General features: G+C 41.7%; 1 protein-coding gene across 1 annotated transcript in view; it reads left to right on the top strand.

Moving 5' to 3' along the window:
* The first annotated feature begins 1247 nt into the window (after nt 1–1247).
* LOC142741896 (uncharacterized) overlaps nt 1248–21752 on the top strand; it is a 61589-nt gene continuing 41084 nt past the window's right edge. The window contains exons 1-3 of the mRNA XM_075851217.1: nt 1248–1718; nt 1968–2121; nt 2245–2640. Of these exons, the coding sequence (XP_075707332.1) occupies nt 1535–1718; nt 1968–2121; nt 2245–2640 (734 nt within the window). The 5' untranslated portion in view covers nt 1248–1534. The remainder of the gene's footprint in view (nt 1719–1967; nt 2122–2244; nt 2641–21752) is intronic.

Genomic DNA, 21752 nt, shown 5'->3' with positions numbered 1-21752 from the left:
GCAGGTGTGGCACTGGTAAATGGTGTCCTTTCTTTAACCCTTTTTGGAACAAATTCTGCACTTTTTTTTTCGGTCCTTCCTTTGTTTGCAGTTCAGGGAACTTCATTGAGAATGGTTGCCCTGCTATAATAAGGCTGGGTTCACACGAGCACATTAACGTCCGTAATGGACGGACGTATTTCGGCCGGAAGTCCCGGACCGAACTCAGTGCAGGGAGCCGGGCTCCTAGCATCTTAGTTATCTACGATGCTGAGTCCCTGCCTCTCCGTGGAACTACTGTCCCGTACTGAAAACATGATTACATTACGGGACAGTTGTCCTGCAGAGAGGCAGGGACTCCTAGCATCGTACATAACTATGATGCTAGGAACCCGGCTCCCTGCACTGAGTTCGGTCCGAGACTTCCGGCCGAAATACGTCCGTCCATTACGGACGTTAATGTGCTCGTGTGAACCCAGCCTAAGGCAGCCTAGCTTCCAGCGGAGATGATGACGTTTTGGGGCAGACGTGCTTGGGCCCTCCCCGGTTCCCAAATATTAGGGCCTTGATAATTACCTCTTAAAACTGAAGGAATGTTCCCAACTGATCTGCACATTGGGATAGCAAGTAAGCGTTATACAACAACATCTGTACGACTGTGTATGGCCAGCTTTATGTGCCATGGGACACGGCTATGTGGTAAATCCGGGGTATTGTACAAAATATCTGCGCTCCAGTATTGCCAAATCTTTGACTTCTTCATTATCCCTATAACAGCACACAGCACTAAAGTGTCCTCATCTCCGCTGCATCTATGGGGTCCACCTGTGGGGTCCAGCAAATGATGATGTGGGGTTTTTAGTGAAAAACTAATGGACCTAAAAAATTTGTCTGGTCTATCATTTTGCATAATTTTGCCTCATTGCGTTCCCAGAGTCATACCGTTTTCGTTTTTCATTGACACAGCTGTGTAAGGACTTGTTTTTTGTGGAACAAGCTGTCATTTTTATTGGTTTCATTTTGGGGTACATGCAATTTTTTTTTTAGCACAATTACATTTTTTGGGAGACGAGGAAACCAAAAGACAGCAATTCTAGCACTGTTTTCCTTTGTTTGTTTTTTTACAGCGTTTACCATGCAGTATAAACAACATGTTAACTTTAGGGGGGATTCAGACGAGCGCGATTTGCGCGCGTGCAGGCCGCGTATTTTCTGCGCGTCACGCACAGCACTATAGAAGTCAATGAGGCAGTTCAAACAGTGCGTGATTCTTGCGCAGCGTTTGTTCGCTGCGTACTATACGCGACAGGTTCAATAACTCTGCGTATTTCACGCATCACGCACCCATTGAAGTCAATGGGTGCGTGAAAATCACGCATGTCATACGCTGGCAGCAGCTGCGAACGCGCGTTTTTCACGCAGGACACGTTGTCTCAATGCAAATGAGTTTGAACTAACTAGTTGAAACCAGCAGAAAAGCAGGAAGTTGGTTAGACAGCAGGTTTTGCAAAAGAGGCCACACCGTTTGCAAAAGCACCACAAGCACCTTGCAGGCATGCCTCGGCAGATGGATGTTGGGAAGCTCATTAGGTTAGTTCAGGAGCGGCCGGAGGTCTGGAACACCCATGCGGAGTCGTACCATGACCGCACATTGAAGGAGGCAGCATGGGAGCAGATAGCAGAGGCGCTATTTGAGCAGGAGTGGGCCGACAGCCGCACCCGTGACCGGCTACAAATTGGTGAGTGGATATCTGTGTGTCGCCATTGATGTGTATAATGACATCCATATTGGATATTGCGTCCCTGCTGAATAATTGCCTGTCATTGCCAACGTTTCGGTTCAGTGCCATCTTTATATATAGTATCATCAACTTAGGCTTGTTCTTGTGTAGACGTGTGTTTAATAACACCAGTTTATATGCACTGTCTGTGTGCGCACTCACATCTGCTGAGTTTATTCAATGATGTGTTCTTTATTCATCATACAGTGGACGATGTAAAGAGACGGTGGCGCAGCTCGAGGGACCAGTTCCGTCGAGAACATGGATCCGGCGCCCGTAGCGGAGATGGTGGTCCCCAAAAACGGCGCTACATGTACTACGACCAGCTGTTGTTCCTGCGGGAAATAATGGACATGCGACCGTAAGTACTCGTTGTTGTCCCTTTGTGGCCACGTCACCTTCCAAACATGTTACATACCCCAAAACGCCTTTGTGTTTGCACATGACATTTGTTTCCTCAACTGACGTGTCCCCTATATTATAGAACTAGCGACACTCTGGATGCTTCAGAAGAGGAGGCACGGCCCCAGTGTAGCCAGGCGTCCGAATCCGCTGCTCCCCTGGTCGCCCTAACCCCGGAGGCCACTAGAGAGGATCCTGGTCCAGTCGCCTCAGCGCCTGAAGCAGGACAACCGGACCAAGTGGCACCTAGACAAGCAGCACCCCGCCGCAGACGTCCTGTTAACCCACCCGCAGCTGCACAGGTGGACGCCCGTGTTCTTGAGTACCTGCGCCGTGCAGCCGATGAGGACCAGCATGATTTTTTTTGCCGGAGCATGGCACCTTTGATGCGGCGGGTACCAGAGGATAGGTTGGTGCGGCTGCAAATAAATATGCTGTTGCTAATCGACTGTGCGACACCCCCGCTAAGTCCAGGCCGGTGCTTTACTTCTCTGGAGCACTGGCGTAGTGTCTATATGCCCTCAGCGCGTGCCCATGTGCCAAGGCCCTCCCAACCTGCCCCCGTCTTCTCGCAGATGGCGCAATACCCTCCTGCCCCAAGATACCTCTCCCCTGCCCCAATGCCTGGGCCAGTCCATCACTTTCCTCCATACTCCATACCTGGGCCAAGTTTACAGGCTCACATGCAGCCTCAGGGTTACCACCCGCAGTATCAACACCAATATGCTGTGCAGGAACAGGCTCCTCAGGGCCGGGGACAGCATAGTGGTGCGGAACGGTCGGGTTACAGCTCGCCGACCCATGCCTATCAGAATCTTTAGGGGCTCTTTTTTTCTACCGGCACATGTTAGAAATCGATGACATGCTAGGAATTTGTTGTATATGCATCATGTTGGTGCACTTTTTAGTTCGGGTATGTTTTCCCGCCTCTGTATTTTGCTGATATGGCGTGTATGTGCCACAAACATGACTGCTACTAAAGTTAGATATTTTGAACTTCTGTGTGGACAATCCTTTTGTTACCTTGCACACCTTTTCTACTGCCTCTACCGCTAGGAGGTGCTGTTGCCTTAGAGGTTGTGACGGTATTATATTTCTCCACCACATCTTTGAGGTCTTCGTTGTTCGGAAGGGGTTTGGAATACCAGGAACTCAGCTGTAATTAGTATAGTTAGTGTTTGGCCATAACTAACTTTACTCCCCCCGAAACGCTCACATACATATAGGGCAGGAAATACATAGTTTCCACAAGAGGATGTGATGTCCATGCATTCCTGCCGTCTAAAAAGGGTATTCCAAGCGCCTACCGAGCTTTAAGCTCGCAACCCACGTCAAGGGGCCTCAAGTTTTGCGAGTCCCTAACCCTCCCCCACACCCCCCCCCCCCCAAAAAAGGCCTTGAGGGATAAACAGACGTTCTCTCAAAGAATATTAACTTCACCACACCTCAAATGGCAGCGTTCTGGCAGGTTACTTCTCAAGCCTGCCTGGCAAAATACTCGGCAAATTGGTGGCGCACTCGCTGCCCACATGTCGGTGGCCGGCCAGGCCGAGCAGCCTGGCTCAGGCTGGTGGTGGGTGCAGATGTTCCCATATATTCCACATCATGAGCGGCATCATTGATGCGGGTAAAGTTGTGCAGCACAACACAGGCTTTGATCACGCATGTGACATTTGACGGCGACAATTGCATTGATGTCATCAGGACCCTCCACTTGCTGGTCATGATGCCAAAGGCACATTCCACGACTTTCCGTGCTCTGCATAGTCGCTGATTGAAAATGCGCCTACGGTTATCCATGCCCCTCCGCGCAAATGGCCGCATTACGTGTTTGCTGAGGGCAAAACCTTCATCTGCAACCATAACATAAGGAAGGGGTGGCCCGCTGGTGCCAGGGAGGATGCTAGGCTCGGGGACATCAAGTTGGTTGGACATTAGACGCTGTGCCATTCTAGATGAGCGAAAAATGCGTGCATCCGCCGAGCTGCCATAGGACCCGATGTCCACGATGGTAAAGCAGAAATTACAGTCCGACAAGGCAAGCAAGACTATTGAAAAATACTGCTTGTAATTGAAGTAGCGAGAGCCAGAGTGGGGCGGTTTCTGCACACGGATGTGCTTCCCATCGAGTGCACCAATACAGTTAGGAAATTGGGTGTCGCGTTCAAACTGCTGCGCTATGCGAAGCCAGTGTTGGGCCGTAGGCTGAGGGATCACGCTGCTCTTCAATCTCTGCCACAGGACCACACAGGTTGCTGGGACAATGCCGGAAATAGTGGAGACTCCAATTAGGAATTCAAAATGAAGGGCATGGTAGCTATTGCCGGTCGCCAAAAATCTACAGGAAATCATACAAGCAAAGCACAAAGAAAACATGTTAGTTAGGACATTAAGGACATAAAATAAGGTGTAACCTGGCTCACAAAACTGCACATACCGTAACGTCAGAAGGAGACGCTCCTCGGGGGAAATACAGCGTCGCATGTTTGTGTTCTGATAGGTTATTCCAGGCCGAACCAGCTCCAGCAGCATATCAAAGGCATGCACAGACAGGCGGCAAAAGGCCCGAAATTTCTCAGGGTGACGACGGAGGTCAGCAAAGAGGGTATGAAAATGCCCTTTAGAGGTGCGTTGGGCCACTATTGGGTGAACCCACATCCTACCTGATCTCCGCCGGTGTGGCCGTAGAAGGCTACCTCGTTGCCCAAACCTCCGGGATATCATCCATGCTAATAGCACACGGGCCAGAGAGCTAGGTGGCATCAATGCAGTCTGGCAGACAAACTTCACTAAAATACTGGTAGAAACAGTGGGTTGCATCCAAAGCACACAAATGAATTAACACAGGTGCACACATGAAGCAGGGGTATTGCATTAATGGCCCTTTTGAAGCCTGGCGTAAACAGAACAGCTGAGTGCGTTTTTTCCACGCGCGGGAAAAACGCATGTCTTACGCGCGTATTACACGCATACATCGTTCAAAAACGCATTGCACACGCTGCTGACACGCTCGCAAAACGCTGCGTTGTTTGCGCGCGCAAAAACGCAACGTTCGTGTGAATCTCCCCTTACTCTGCAGGTCGATACCATTACAGCGATACTAAATTTATATAGTTTTTTTTTACGTTTTACTACTTTCCCACAATAAAAATACTCTTTTCTAAAAAAAAAATCATGTTTTAGTGTCGCCATTTTCTGAGAGCCATAACTTTTTACATCTAATATTGCTGTGGGAGGAATTGTTTTTTGCACGACCAACTGTAGTTTTTGTGGGTACCATTTTGAAGTACCTGCGACTTTTGATCACTTTTTATTACGTTTTTTGGAGACAAGGTGACCAAAAAAATAAATTCAGTCGTTTCTTATTTCATTTTTTTTACGGTGTTCACGTGCGGTAATAATAAAATGATATTTTTTATAATTGAGGCCGTTACGAACGTGGCGATACCTATTATGTATAGCTTTTTATATTTTTTTCATATTTTCCCAATTATAAAGGACTTGATCAGGGAAACAGGGTGATTATTGTTTTTATTACTTAAAACTTTTATTTATTTATTCAAACATTTTTTTTTACACTTACCTGGGGACTTGAAGACCTGATCTTCTGATCCCCTGTACAATACACTGCACTACTAATGTAGTGCAGTGTATTGTAACTGTCATTTCCCAATTGACAGTTAGCCTACTAGGTCCTGCCTTGGGCACCACCTAATAGGCTTCCATACATGGCCGACCAGGAAGATATTGCTAGGCTTACTGGTTGCCATAGTAACCATCAGCACCCACAATCGCTCGTGGGGGGGCCCCCTCTGTCAACCACTTAAATTCGCCATTCACTGCCGCATTTAAAGAGGCTCTGTCACCACATTATAAGTGGCCTATCTTGTACATGATGTGATCGGCGCTGTAATGTAGATTACAGCAGGGTTTTTTTTATTTAGAAAAACTATCATTTTTGACGGAGTTATGACCTATATTAGCTAATGAGTTTCTCAATGGACAACTGGGCATGTTTTACTGTATGACCAAGTGGGCGTTGTGGAGAGAAGTGTATGACGCTGACCAATCGGTGACCAATCAGTGACCAATCAGCGCCATACACTTCTCCCTATTCATTTACACAGCACATAGCGATATAGCTATATCGTTACATGCAGTCACATAAACACACTATAACGTTACTCATGTGTCATGACAATGAATATACATTACCTCCAGCCAGGACGTGATGTGTATTCATTCTCCTGACCACTTCTGTAGCGTCTCTGTGATTTACAGCGTAATCTCGCGAGACTACACCTGCTGTGCTGTAAATTACAGAGATGCTACAGAAGTGGTCAGGAGAATGAATACACATCACGTCCTGGCTGGAGGTAATGTATATTCATTGTCAGGTCTGTGGGTCAATACGATTACGGCGATACCAAATATATATAGTTTTTTCTATATTTTACTACTTTTACAAGTAAAAAAGTGTAAAAAGAAAATTTATTTTGTGTTGCCAATTCTGAGAGCCATAACTTTTTATTTTTCTGTCGATTAAGTGGTATGAGGGCTTATTTTTTGCGGGATAAGCTGTAGTTTTTAATAATATCATTTTGGTGTACATGGGATGTTTTGATCACTTTTTATTTCATTTTTTGTAGGAGATGAGGTGACCAAAAAATAGACATTCTGGCGTTTCCAATTATGTTTATTTTTTTATTTTTTTACTATGCTCTACGGTGAAAATGGGAAAAGGTTTTTCTTTTGAACTTTTAATTTTTTTATTTATTTTTTTACATAAGAAAAAAACTTTATTTAACTAAGTTTTACTTTTTTTTATTAGTCCCCCTAGGGGACTTCAACCAGGGATCATTAGATCGCTTGCACGATATACTGCAATACTAATGTATTGCAGTATATCGTGATTCTGACGGGCTTATATTAAGCCCTGCTGAAGGCTTAATAGGAGCACGAAGATGGCAGCCATAGCATTGCGGGGGGGGGGGGCACGATGAGCTGTTAGAGGGAGTCGCCCCCCACTTTCTAACGATTTAAATGCTGCGGGCGGTATTGACCGCTACTCTGAAGTGTCGGCTGTAACGTGCAGCCGACACCGGCATCGCATGGAGCGGGTTCACTCCGTGAGCCCGTTCCATACTTCCCCTACCCGACTTTGGTGTATGGATACATCAAATGTCGGGAAGGGGTTAAAGTTGACACCCGATGAAGATGAAGCAAGCACAGCTCCGTCTTATTGCGGGAAAGCACTGTCAATCAGGATGTACAGACACGCCCAGTTGCGGGAAGGGGTTAAGGGTACACTACAGAAAGATTGAGGACATGATAGCAGTTAGGCTCCACTCACCAGCTCAGGAAAAACTGAGAATTAGAGATAAAGCCTGCAAAACTGCAGGATACAAGTCATATAATGATCAGATATAGTGTTATTCCTCATGTCCGCACAATACGACAGCTCATTCTGAGAAGTCATCTGAAAGGTTATATATGCTTTGAATTCTAAAAGAATAGAATTTTGAAAAACTTACAATACTGCAAAACTTTATTATGACTGGAGAGTTTCTCTCTATTCTTCAAATTTACTGCCAATAAAAATTGTATTAACATGTCAGTTACATTTACTGTTTCTCTATTAAGAGCTGTAATTAAGAAAGCTTTATACAAGAACAATGTCATTTTGTTCAGCTGACGTTTACATTGTTCTTTTTGAGCCATTATTGAAAAGTTGCTGCTAATAATGATAAGATTGACCCTAGGAGGCAAACCCAATCTTACATTCCAGTTCAATAGTAAGGTTTTCATTATCTAATTCCTTCCTACTTTTCCTATGCATATGAACGTTTAACTATTCAATGAATGTTGTAGCTTTATATGAGCTTCAATATTGTTCGTTTCTCTAAGAACTATCTAGAGCACGTTTTTTATATTTTTTCCTCTGTGGCCCCATTACCTGAAAAATGGCATTGCGTGGACTTCGCCATTATTCAAATCTATCACAAAATTAAAATTGTTGCTCAGTTTATCTTTAATTTGTCAGCTTAACCCAGTATTACACTAAAACAAGAATAAACGAGTCAAAAATGTTGCTAAATCCTAGATTGGTGCTACCAGAAAGGACTGTGCAGCCCGAGATATCAACATAGGACCACTCCTCACCAGTGGCGGATTAAGAAGACCATGGGCCCTGGGCTGTTACCCAAACTTGGGCCCCCCTTCTCCACCACCACCCTGCCGCGCCGTAACTATTGCTAACACTACCTAAACACTAGTACACAAAGTAGGCACATTATGCACAAAGTACACACAGTACGCACATTATGCACAAAGTACGCACATTATGCACAAAGTACGCACATTATGCACATTATGCACAAAGTACGCACATTATGCACAAAGTACACAAAGTAGGCACATTATGCACAAAGTACGCACAGTACACAAAGTACCATATTATGCACAAAGTACGCACATTATGCACAAAGTAAGGACATTATGCACAAAGTACGCACATTATGCACAAAGTACACAAAGTATGCACATTATGCACAAAGTATGCACAGTACACAAAGTACCACATTATGCACAAAGTACGCACATTATGCACAAAGTACACACATTATGCACAAAGTACACAAAGTACGCACATTATGCACAAAGTACCCACATTATGCACAAAGTACACAAAGTACGCACATTATGCACAAAGTAGGCACATTATGCACAAAGTACGCACATTATGCACAAAGTACGCACATTATGCACAAAGTATGCACATTATGCACAAAGTATGCACAGTACACAAAGTACCACATTATGCACAAAGTACGCACATTATGCACAAAGTAGACACATTATGCACAAAGTACGCACATTATGCACAAAGTACGCACATTATGCACAAAGTAGGCACATTATGCACAAAGTACGCACATTATGCACAAAGTACGCACATTATGCACAAAGTAGGCACATTATGCACAAAGTATGCACAGTACACAAAGTACCACATTATGCACAAAGTACGCACATTATGCACAAAGTACGCACATTATGCACAAAGTACGCACAAAGTACGCACATTATGCACAAAGTATGCACAAAGTACGCACATTATGCACAAAGTACGCACAGTACAAAGTACGCACATTATGCACAAAGTACGCACAGTACACAAAGTACACACATTATGCACAAAGTACACAAAGTAGGCACATTATACACAAAGTATGCATAGTACACAAAGTACACACGAGTATGCACATTATACACTAAGTAGGCACATTATACACGAGTATGCACATTATACACAAAGTACACCTTGTAAACACATGAATATGGACATTAAACATACATGAATATGGACATTAAACATACATGAATATGGACATTAAACATACATGAATATGGACATTAAACACACATGAATATGGATATTAAACACACATGCACTTACCTTTTATGTCTTCACTGCAGCTCTTCTCCTGCTCACAGCACAGAGCCCGCCGACAGTCTCCCCTCCCCCATGTCCCGACAGCTAGCAGCAGAGATGTTTAGAGCAGGGAAGGGGGGCTGGAGGGGGAGCTTCTAAAGCAGCACAGACCACGACTGCTAAGTAGAAGCAAAGCTCCCCTCGCCTGACAGGTGCGGTCCTGGCACCGGGGCTCCCTCCGGTGCTAGCGACGCCACTGGGCATGAGGGGGTTCGGGCGGTCATAGGCTCCTTGGGCCCCCTGGCAGTCTTGGGCCCCGGGCGACCGCCCGAAACGCCCTAATGATAATCCGCCACTGCTCCTCACAGTCCCTCTACACCGTTTGAGAAGAACTGTTCTAGACAATTGAACAATCTTTAAATTCTACTTTTAGAGGTTATCCAATTACAGTATGCCAACACAAATGGCAAACTACAAAATGACAAACATTGTCAGGGTATTCCTAGTCACTGGCCCCTAGAGCTTCACTAAAAATCAAGAGAAACAAGATAGAATGGAGAAAAAAAAAATATATAACTTTTAATATGTATCCATTAAAAAAGCATACATGTAAGAATTCCTAGAGACAAAAAAGTCCCAAAACTGAGGTATAACAAAAATGATGAAGAGCGTGCTTCCTCAATGTCAACAGGATTGCACAAGTATGCAGATATTACGGGGGGAAATAATGGAGTTGTATTACCAATTGCTGCTGTTTTCTTGCAATGTCCAATGGGGTAGGTATGTCTATTTTGTGAGGGAGGGAAAAAGGGATCCAGTCTGTCCCTATTATGCCCTATCTAAAACTGGGGATAACCCATCCAAAACTTCCTCCTCTTATAACAAATAGTTCTAAGAAAACCCTATCTAATAGTAAACCATCAGATCTGCGGTCAGCACATGTCCCAATGTGTTTTATCCACTTGACTCAAAAAATCAAGGGCTGATGCACCATAGATTCCGGTCCATGTGACTACAGTACTATAAAGCCCATCAAAGGACAAGCGCCCAATCTAGTCCAATAGAAGTCGACGATAGCACACAGGAGCCAAACTCAATGATTAAAGAATTTATTTACTCCAAATTATTTACTCCAACTCTCAATCATAGGCTCTGAATAGCACATTGTTGGTGTAAATACAATTCCTTAATCTTTGAGTTTGGATCCTGTGTGCTGTCACTGACTTCAATTGGACTATGTACAGCGTCTGGGGGATTCAGATAAGGCCCACTGGGTGAGGTACCCCAGATAAGTATGCATTGATTGCTACTTGAAACACGAAACTTAATTCGAGGTTAGTCCCCATTTTAAAGAATGTTGAAAACCTGCACAATGATGTAGTGTCCACAATTGCTACAATGTTAGCAAACAAGAAGGTGTAAAATATACTAGAGTCAAGAAAATGAGATGGGCCATTGGGACCTTTTTTTCCAGTTGGTTAGGAGTATGATGATGTCAAGCAGCACCTGAAGAGGACCATAATTTATATCTTTCCTATAAGATCCCCTGTCCTTTATGAATGCCACCAAAGTGTATACACCAGTGAAGAGACCTATTATCCCCATACATGTCACGGTTTACTCTTTTGGGAGAGCAAGTCACTGTGGGTATAAAACCACACCCTGATTTAATTTGACATTATCAGAAGGGCTTGAAGTTTGCCTACAGTCCTGTTGGATGGGGTCAAAAAGTAGGCACCCTCTAAATTTTCCTTTATTTTTTAAAGCTTCTGTGTTTTGTACATTCTATTTGTATGTTTTCCTTATCAAGTAGAGTTGACTAATCTGTAATTTGCCCTGTTAAAGGGGTTGTCCAACACCGGATAGGTCATCAGTATACGATCGGTGTGGGTCCGACACCCGCAGAATGGCCCCTATGCAATGTACAGAGCCATCTGCTTCCATATCCGTACATTGCAAACTGTGCACTGACATCCGGTGCCCGCAGGCAGCCAAAGCAGCTGATCGGGTTTCGGACCCCCACCTATCTTATACTGATGACCTATCCAGTGGATAAGTCATCAGTTGTCCTCTAGTGGACAACCCCTTTAAGGTAATGCAATCATAAAAATGTTATGAAAATATTAAGAAAATGTATTATTTTAACATAATTCCGATAATTCCAAATCACTTCATTACATAATGCACACAGTCTGCATGAATTCTAGACTCAGCATAAATTATGGTATCACATAACTGTCTGAACAGAAAATGAATGTTGGTTTTACCAAATCGAATAAAATCTTTCTTCAGTATTTTCTACTAAGCTAAATAAAGTCCTGTATCCATCACATAACACATTTGAAAATGTCAGATTACTGTTCCTATGATTTAAGCGTCCTATGATACATTAACTAAGTAAACCACAAGGGGAAATTGTAAATGTCCTTAAACATCTCCCCGAGCAACACAAACTATCTATCAGAATTTATATGTGTCAAATAGATGATACATTGTAACCATATTCTATATACTTGTGAATTCTGCCCCTACAACCTCTGCCTGGTCCAACAAACTGAAGGAGATAAAGGAAGCACAAGACTGAATCACGCAGCTAAGAAGATAAAATTGCGGCAGTGCATCAACATTGACAAAATGCCATCAATGGATTTAAACATCATTTGGCAGTAGACTCCTGAGGAAAGCCATTTCTTTGTTCTCCGGATTGTTGCATGTCAGATCTGTATCCTGTGTGAATTTATTGTAATCACTAACAGAAAAATATGAGTTTGTTTTCAAGACACAACTTCTGTATATGTTTATTGATTTATGATTTTCATCAATTTTCAGCGCAAGTAAAATACATCTATCTATCTATCTATCTATCTATCTATCTATCTATCTATCTATCTATCTATCTATCTATCTATCTATCTATCTATCTATCTATCTATCTATCTATCTATCATCTATCACCATGGACACGTGAGTTCCCTGCAGCGTCTTCCTCCTGTGAGATGCCGGCACTCACTTCCTGGATCTGAGACTGTCTCCCGCACGGCGCGCGCGTCCACGGCCTTAAAGGGCCAGTGAGCGCATAATTGCAGGAAATCAGCAATCAAGTCAAGAGTACTGCTGGACTATAAAAAGGGCTCTGCCCTCTTGATCAGTGCCTGAGCATTGTTGTGTACCTAAGTTTGTCTTGCAAATGGTCTCCTAGTGTTTTCCATTTCCCAGTGTTACCAGTTCCTGCTGCCTGTACCCTGTATCCTGTGCTACCGTGCCTCTGTGCCGTCTAGAGTCGAAGTCAAGTTGTGTGTTCCGCTGCATCTACCGCGTCACAACCCGCCGGGTGGCCGTCTACTGCCGGAGCATTATGTTCAGCCTGAATCACCGCTACTGTCTGCATTGCCTCAGGTACCCTTTCTGGACTATAGACTTTGTACTATACCTGTTTGGTCAGCTGCTGTCTCGCTACGCTATCTATCTATCTATCTATCTATCTATCTATCTATCTATCTATCTATCTATCTATCTATCTATCTATCTATCATCTATCTATCTATCTATCTATCTATCTATCTATCTATCTATCTATCTATCTATCTATCTATCTATCTATCTATCTATCTATCTATCGATTTCTCCACTGTTCATCATCTATCGATCTAAAAAAGGAACTAAAACAAGGGTACTTCATTTGAAAGAACTAAAGATAGTACTTCCCATGAATAAAATAAATATGTTACTTCCTTCACTTGAAGGATATAAAGGTGGATCTTATCTTGAAATATATAAAGACATGACTTCCATTTTTAAATTTTTGTTTTAAGAAGTTCTTTTTACAGTAAATATCCTACTACTTTTTCCACTTCATTTTACAGCATGGCTTTTCCGCGAGTTAAAACGTAATCCCTCATGACATATAGAGGAATGTATAAGCTGTATTTGGCAGTTCATCCTTCCCTAACATTACTACCCAGGTGTAAAATTCTGTATCTGCCTCCACATTACCGAGACATGTAATGCCATGATTATATTTGACCCTAATAATAATGTTGCCAAATACAACTATTTACTGTGATAAGACTTGCATGTTTCTGCTAAAGTTAGCATGGCCTATATCTGTTTGTGACAAACTTGATTTTTACTTAACAAATGAAGCACTCTCTGAAATTATCAGATGAAGCATACAATTCTGAATGTCACCCACAGATGAGCGCTTAGATTCAGGCTATCACGGACTAGTCCTCAGCAGGAATGACATTTGTTCTGACATTTTAAAAACAGAAAAAACAAAAAATCTCCCCTGACTGAGAATAAAATTTGCATCTTATTCTTGTTTAAATTGGAAACATCCTCTATTCAGCTGCCATTTGCCTTTTTTGTATAGTTCATCATAAAGACGGTACAAATTGAAAATGGTCTTTTACCTCAAAAAGGTTAATTTTCAGGGGAAAATTAAATAATAAAAAAAAATATATACTCTGCCTATTTTTTCATTTGAGCCAAAGGTTGAACTACATGTTTTTTTTTTAATTCTTAATAATTATCTCTGAATTCATTTATAAATAATATATTCAAGTGAAATGAATAAAATATAATGCACCGATGACCAGAAGCTTTTTCAAACATTGGATTGTAGAGATGAAGTGCTTAATTACACGGGTCTATGTAATGAGTAACATTGCCAGTCACCCTGTGTATGCTGAGTGAATTGGTAAGATGTAATCGACCTTAAATTCCAGTAAAGCCAATTAATAAAGCCACAAATATACCAAGACGAGACAACAAAGGTTGCAAAGGCGCAAACAAACCTGAATACGGAGACTGCTTAAACTCATTTAGCTCCTTCTTGAGATTTGCTGCAGAAATGTTTCCTTCTCTAATATTATACTAAAGCAGAAAGTTTGGGACCATAAAGTCATACACTGCTGTATTAACATTAGTGACCAGCCTATTTTAGGCCCTAATGACCAAGCAATTTTTTTCATTTTTCTATAGTCGCATTCAGGTTTTTTTTTGCCGGATTAGTTGTACTTTTTAATGGCACCATTTTGGGGTACATATCGACTTTTGCACAATAAAAACTCTTTTGAACTAAAATTAGTTGTTTTTGCATCGTAAATTTTTTATTTTTCCGTCAATGTAGTGATGTGTGGGCTTGTTTTTTGCGGGACAAGATGTAGTTTTGATTGGTACTGTTTTGGGGTACATGGGACTTATTGATTAACTTTTATTATGACTTTTTTGTGGGGCAATGGAAAAAATATAGCAATTCCGCCATTGTTTTTGCGGGTTATCTTATACGGCGTTCACCTTGCGTTTTAAATTACATGAACACCTATATAAGAAATCACACATGAACCATTATTAGCGAAAAATAGACAATATTTTATTGATAGACAAGACCATTAAAAATAAGTACATTGGCAGTAACATTACACAGAGAAAAAGGATCCCCACATAGGTCGGGTCCCACAGCCTCTATAGTAAGGTGCAAATAGTGCATGCAAAGACTAGTACATAAGTAATACAATGAATATGGATAGAAACCATCCAAAGCAATGTAATATAAAAACCAAACAGCAAAAAGGTACAATTAAGGAGGCATACAGACCAGAACTATGGAGGGATCCACCCCAACACGTGTTTCGCACGAACTTCTTCCGGGGGTTTTGTGGGTTTTTTACGGCGTTCACCTTGCGGTTTAAATTACATGTTAACTTAGTTGTTTGGGTCATTACCGTCCCGGCGATACCATATATTGTCCTTTTTTTTTCTTTTACACTTTCACTAAATAAAACCACTTTTTATGGAAAAAATGTTTTTTGTTTTACTGTAAACTTTATTAATAATTTTTATTTAACATTATTTACTTATTTTTTTAATCCCTCTAGGGGACTTCATTGTGTGATCTTTTGATACTTAGTATACCGGAGCATTACTGCCTGTCAGTGTTTAAGTGACAGGCAATCTTTTAGGACATGCCTCTGGCATAGCCAAATAGGCATATAGCCAGGGCAGGCCTGGGGGCCTTTATTAGGCCCCCGGCTGCCATGGCACTCCATCGGAGGCCCACGATCGCATTTGCGGGTCGCCGATGGGTGGGAGAGGGAGCTCCCTCCCTCTGTAAACAACTTAAATGTTGTGGACGCTACTGAACACAGCATTTAAGGGGTTAAACGGCCACGATCGAAGTAAACATTCATCGCTACTGTTGTAGCAGGAGCCTGGCTGTCATCAAACAGCTGAGCACCCACTCCAGCCTACACGGTACCCCCATGCAGGACTTAAACTCGGCCGCCGTGAAAAGGCGGTGGCCTAGCCTAAGGCCCCTTAGTAACCGGCGTGAAAAGGCATATTGGTGGTCACTAAGCGTTTAGAACACAGGATTTTGTCAAAAGGGGGTGTTAGCGGTCATGGTTATGAATATGCAGAGCTTTCACATACACAGATAAATGTCTATACACTTGAAAGACACAACCAGTAAGTTCACTATTAACTGGCTATTGTCATCAAATAGTGTACTAAATGTTGAATATTGTGCCAAACTGTACACATGACTAACACCACTACACTGTACTCATACATAAAGCTGCCGGACTGTACAGTATAAAGAAATAATACTGCTAAACAGTACACATAACACTGCCATATGATGACATCTATAGTGTCCATTAATAGTGCCATCATAGCCAGAAAAGTGCTCCTATAAACAACAGTGCCAGCAGAGTTCCCCATTTAAGTAGCACAAGAAAAGTGCCCCTATACACAATGGCAGCAGCAGTGTGCCCCCATTAAAAAAATAATGGCAGCAGAATATAGTGGTCTGAGGGAGTGAAGAGGCAGAGGGTACATTCCTGGTCGTATTAGGCAGTGACGTGATAGTGGCACTTTGATGTTAAGAATATCCAAAATTCGCTGTTGACTAATTTTATAGTATAGCTTTATAAGAGTCAGAGCTCAATATCAAATCCCCTTTTTACCTTCACATGGACAGAGTTAAATAATACAATTCTGGCTTCCTACAGCTATCACTAGGGGGTGCTCAATGCATTTGGAGTTATAAAGTTCCCTTTGAGCTCAATGATTGTGGTGTTGTGTGGTGGTCTTTGTTGCTGTGCTGCTTTATCTGTGGGGGAACATGTCCCAAAGCCAAGTTTTCTTAGCCGGGCCGCATGGGTGCTGTTCGGCCCCTGTATTGCTGCCTCTGCAGGTGCTGTGTTGCGGCAGCATTGATCGCCATATGATACTGCACCTAATAGAGTAGGGACCCACATAACAGAGGTTGCCGTGAAATGGCAAGTGGGCTTATGCAGTTTACTAAAAATGTAAACTAAGAACCTCATGTTCATATTTATAAATTGTGTTTAGTTACAATATACCACTGTATAAGAAGTGGATTTGTGATCCAGGTTTTTCTCCCTCACTTTTTGGATATAGGGAGCTGTACAAATACATATGTGATCAGAACCTTCTAGGGGTGACTGCAGGCAGATATGCTGTATAAGAGTACAGCCAAAACTGAGGCTGTACTGTATTAATAAGTCATCATGACTACTAGAGATGAGCGAATTTTCCAAAATGTGTTTTTGATCCGATTCGGTCCAATCAACCAATTCGGTCCAATTCAATCTGATCCAAATAAATTTTTCGCAAATGTGGCCCGATTGCCCTGGAAACTCGTGTCTGACTCTCTGATGTCTTCTAGGACTGTTTCCAAGTTAAATGTAACCCCTTTCAAGCTCTTTTAAATCCAAACCAGCATGAAATGTGAAAGTGACAGCAACATACAGTATATGGGTGGGGGGAGAAATAACCGCAGTGCATTTTGGGAAGACTGATTTAAAGGCATTATGGGGAATCCCTCCTAAGACCATGTGATCCTTTTTCTTATCTGTAAAATGATGTCGGCCACCATTTTGCCAGGATTTGTACGGAACAAACCGCAAACGTTTCGGAACTTTTGAAAAATTCAAACCGAATTCAACTAGTGCAGAATCGATTTATTAATTTCTATTGACTAAACTATATTAAGAAACTTGTATAGTGACATAAAAGTATGGTGGTACAATGTATCAATATATCGTTGGGTATTAGCTGTCAGTCTTGCTAAACTCAATACCAAACACCTATCTAGAGTATCCCTAGCATTCCGTATTCTGCAGGAAAATTGACTGCAATAGTGAAATGGCCTATTAAATAAGAAACATGTTAATAAATAAGGCTGCAGCTTGTGAGGGTGGATGACGGAGGGTGACATAAGCCTGTGTGGAACTAGGGCAGAGACTACTGTGTTGTGTACTTCAGTAGAAGGCGAGAGTTACGTATCAGATGCTGAGCTTTCGGACTAAGCCTATAGTCTAGAACAGAGAGAGGCAGGCCGTGGAGGAGGGCAGTCTGGAAAGTACAAATTGGCCATTGGCGGTACCAGTGGAAGAGTATTTTGCCTTGCTGGAGTGGTAGTCCTGGGGAAATCGGCTGGAACTGTGGAGATAATCAGGTGGAAATCTGTGTGAATTAACACAGCCTGGTTGTAGTCTAGGAAAGATAGACAAAGACTTGTGCAAGGAGATGGTTCGCAAAGCAATCTCCTTGTCTTTAAATGGTAACTAAACGTTTGACTAACTTCCGACATGTCATAGTGACATTTTGTGAAGGGAAGGTTCAGATAGCACCAGCTCAGAGGGGGGGGGGGGTTTGCACGGATAGGGGCCCAACCCGATTCTGAGTCAGAAAAAAGTTTCCGGCACACCAATTGGAGTAAAGATTATTTATTATTATTTATCTTAGATGCCAGTGGCAGAGTGCAACGTTTCGGTCTTAACGACCTTCTCCAGGCACTAAAATAATTAGAGAAGAGTAATCAAAGAGATTACAGATAACAAGAAAAATGTGGGAGGGGGTTTCTCCATAAATACATGTCGCAATGAACAAGTGTACATTTCTACTGGATTATATACTTGGGGCGTTGCAATCATTCTGCGGACCACTACATTCCCCTCATCTCTATGGGTAAGATTTTCCACACGGACCCCCCTGGTTTCACCAGATGGGTATAGACTCATACTTAAGGCTATCCCAGGACACCTCTACCTGATCTACCTTTGGTAATCCGGGCAGTTTTGCCTATTCCCACAAAGGTTCTTACGTACAACTCGTACCTTTTGCTAAACTATGTTATGTCTTAGCGCTATGACACTATAATAGCACTTAGAACTGAAATAGGTGTCTTGTTTAGCCGCACAGCATATAACTTTGTTCTGTGTGTATTAGTAACATCTACCCGTGACTGTATTATTACTTCTTGAGTGGTCCATGTACAGACAATGTTCTTTAGATCCTCGTTTCTATTTTTATACTGTTTGTCTTTTTTATTATAATAAAATTTATACCATTTTCTATTTATTTATGGCTTTGTGACTCATTGTTCTCTTTTTTTGACTACTCAAAAGAGTAACAATGGCAGAAGGAAAATAAGTCTATATAAAAGCAGGAGCAGGTAGATACAGCAATTCACAGGTACAACCTCAAGTTATAATAATTGTGTATTTTCAAAGATGATGGTGGCAGTATCATTGTGTATATAATGGTGTCTGAAGATATAATGTAAGGAAGAAATGCATAAATAATGAATCATCAAGTTAATATCGGCAATTACATCTCTATCTACTATTAACATCCATATGCATTCACATTTTATGCACAAGTATGACAAGGTCAGGTTATTTCTTACAGAGTAATCTCAACTGGAACAAAGAACACATTCTCCCAACATAGTGTTTAAGGCAGAATAAGGCAGAAAAAAAGCAAGAAAAAAATGACGTGTGATCAGTCTACTATTTGACTCTTACCAAGTCTGACGTTGGTCAGGTGTGGGGCGCGATGACGTCAATCCTGACATCTCAGCGTTCAACATGTAGGCGGGCGTGTCTAGGTTAGTCACAAGTAGGGGGCGTTGCCAGCAGGAGATATGTCCGTAGACTTCGGAACACAAAACCGGAAGTCGGCCGGTATTATGGCTATTGTCATGTTTACTCAGGGTCAACCATGGTTTATAGAGATATGGAGTAATCCTGTGGCGTATTGTGCTTAGTTCCGCGGTATATGGTGGACTAGATAAATAGCAGGGACATGTTCAGTTTCGCACTATATGATGTAGGACTTTAGTCATCAGTGCTTGTGTTCATTTTATTAAAAATAAATTATATAAATATAAATGTATGTATTATATACTGTCTCACTGAAGAAAAGTTATAGGAAAAAAGTTAGTCAGAAAAATGCTATCTATTACTATATCCATAAAAAAAGGATATCATAACTGTCTAGTGGGTCAACCGTGGTTCCTGTCATAAATGGCATAAATTCAGCGTGTCTAGAGGAGGAAGCAACCATATAATCGTTAGGGCTACGGTACAATTCAGAATATACGTAGATTGTAATACATTATTAGAATCCGACACTAAAAAGTTCACATATTACAATGTTACGTAATATCACTCATATTGCCACATTATACATTACACGTGTTATCGACAGTCGTTCGTATGGGTGTCTTTATAGGAAACGACTAAGTTAGTATTCCCTATTAATTCCCTTTGGTTCCAATGTTTGCAACTTATGGATCCAGAAAGGCTCCCTTCTTTTGAGGGTTTTGATCCTATCACCCCCTCTTCTTGGGGCTGGTATATGTTCGATCACCTGGAACCTAAGTTGTGCAATATTGTGTTGTTTCTTAATGAAATGTGCAGGGACAGGGAGTAATGTTTTGCTGCAACATATGTTGGACTTATGTTGGCTAATCCGGTCCTTTACGCATTGTGTAGTCTCTCCTACATAGGTCAAACCGCATGGGCATTTGATCATATAAACAACATAATTTGTGTTGCATGTGAAAAAATCGTGAATGGGTATACCCGGACCGGTATGTGGGTGATGTATTTTGTCGCCTTTGCTAATGTGGGAACATTGAAGACAAGCTCGGCATGGGAAGTCTCCTTTCTTAGGGGTACTTAGGAACATTTGGCATTGTAATCTTTTGGATGAGCCTATATCAGCCTTTACCAATTTATTCCTAAGGTTTTTAGTTTTTTTTGTACAGGGTAAAAATGGGAATTTCGATTAATCGTTCTGGAGGTATGCTTCTTTAAGGAGGGGCCAATGTTTCCTTATTATATGATGTATTTTCTGTGAACAGGGGTGATAAGTATGTACGAATGAAAAGTGTTTCATTTTCTCTTTGTTGGTTCTGTTTGGAATTACCCCCTCTCCTCGTCCTCTCCTTGGTTGTCTGCCGTGGCGTTGGCCTGAAAAATGGCTGTTGTAGTTGTATCCTCTTTGATGATAGAAGTTCGCTCCTTCGCCGCCTGATCCAGATTGTGAGGACTCTGATGACCAATGTTGACTTCTTACGTTCGTTCCCTACTACTTTTTTCCTATAACTTTTCTTCTGTGAGACAGTATATAATACATACATTTATATATAGACAAATCAAGGGTAGGAGCAGCACTGTGATTCTTTGCCTGTTAAGGCTGGTGCTCAGCTTTCAAACAAGGAGTGACCTCTCCCTGCACAAACGTGTATCCAAAAAAGAGAGAAAGAAGCAGCACTCAAAAAAACTCTGGTTTTTTCATCCAGCACCCACTGCAACGTTTCACCTGCTCTATGAAGGCTTTTTCAAGTCAGGACTTGAAAAAGCCTTCATAGAGCAGGTGAAACATTGCAGTGGATGCTAGATGAATAAACCAGAGTTTTTTGAGTGCTGCTTCTTTCTCTCTTTTTTGGATATACATTTATTTATATATATATATATATATATATATATATATATATATATATATATATATATATATATATATATATAAATAATTAATTTTTAATAAAATGAACACAATCACTGATCAACAAGATTCTACCATTAATCTGCTTTCCACACTTCATTTATTATCATTTACTACTAAACCATTTTTTTAAAATTTTAGCATTTCATCCCTTAAGCAAAAATTCTACATCATATAGTGCAAGACTGAACATTTCCCCCCTATTTATCTAGTGGACCATATTCCGCGGAACTAGGCACAATACACCACAGGATTACTCCATATCTCTATAAACCATGGTTGACCCTGAGTAAACATGACTATAGCCATAATACCGGCCGACTTCCGGTTTT

Source organism: Rhinoderma darwinii, chromosome 2, assembly GCF_050947455.1.
Source record: "Rhinoderma darwinii isolate aRhiDar2 chromosome 2, aRhiDar2.hap1, whole genome shotgun sequence".
Taxonomy (NCBI): Eukaryota; Metazoa; Chordata; class Amphibia; order Anura; family Rhinodermatidae; genus Rhinoderma; species Rhinoderma darwinii.
Note: the sequence above shows the minus strand (reverse complement) of the source record. Positions and strands in the feature narration are given on the sequence as shown.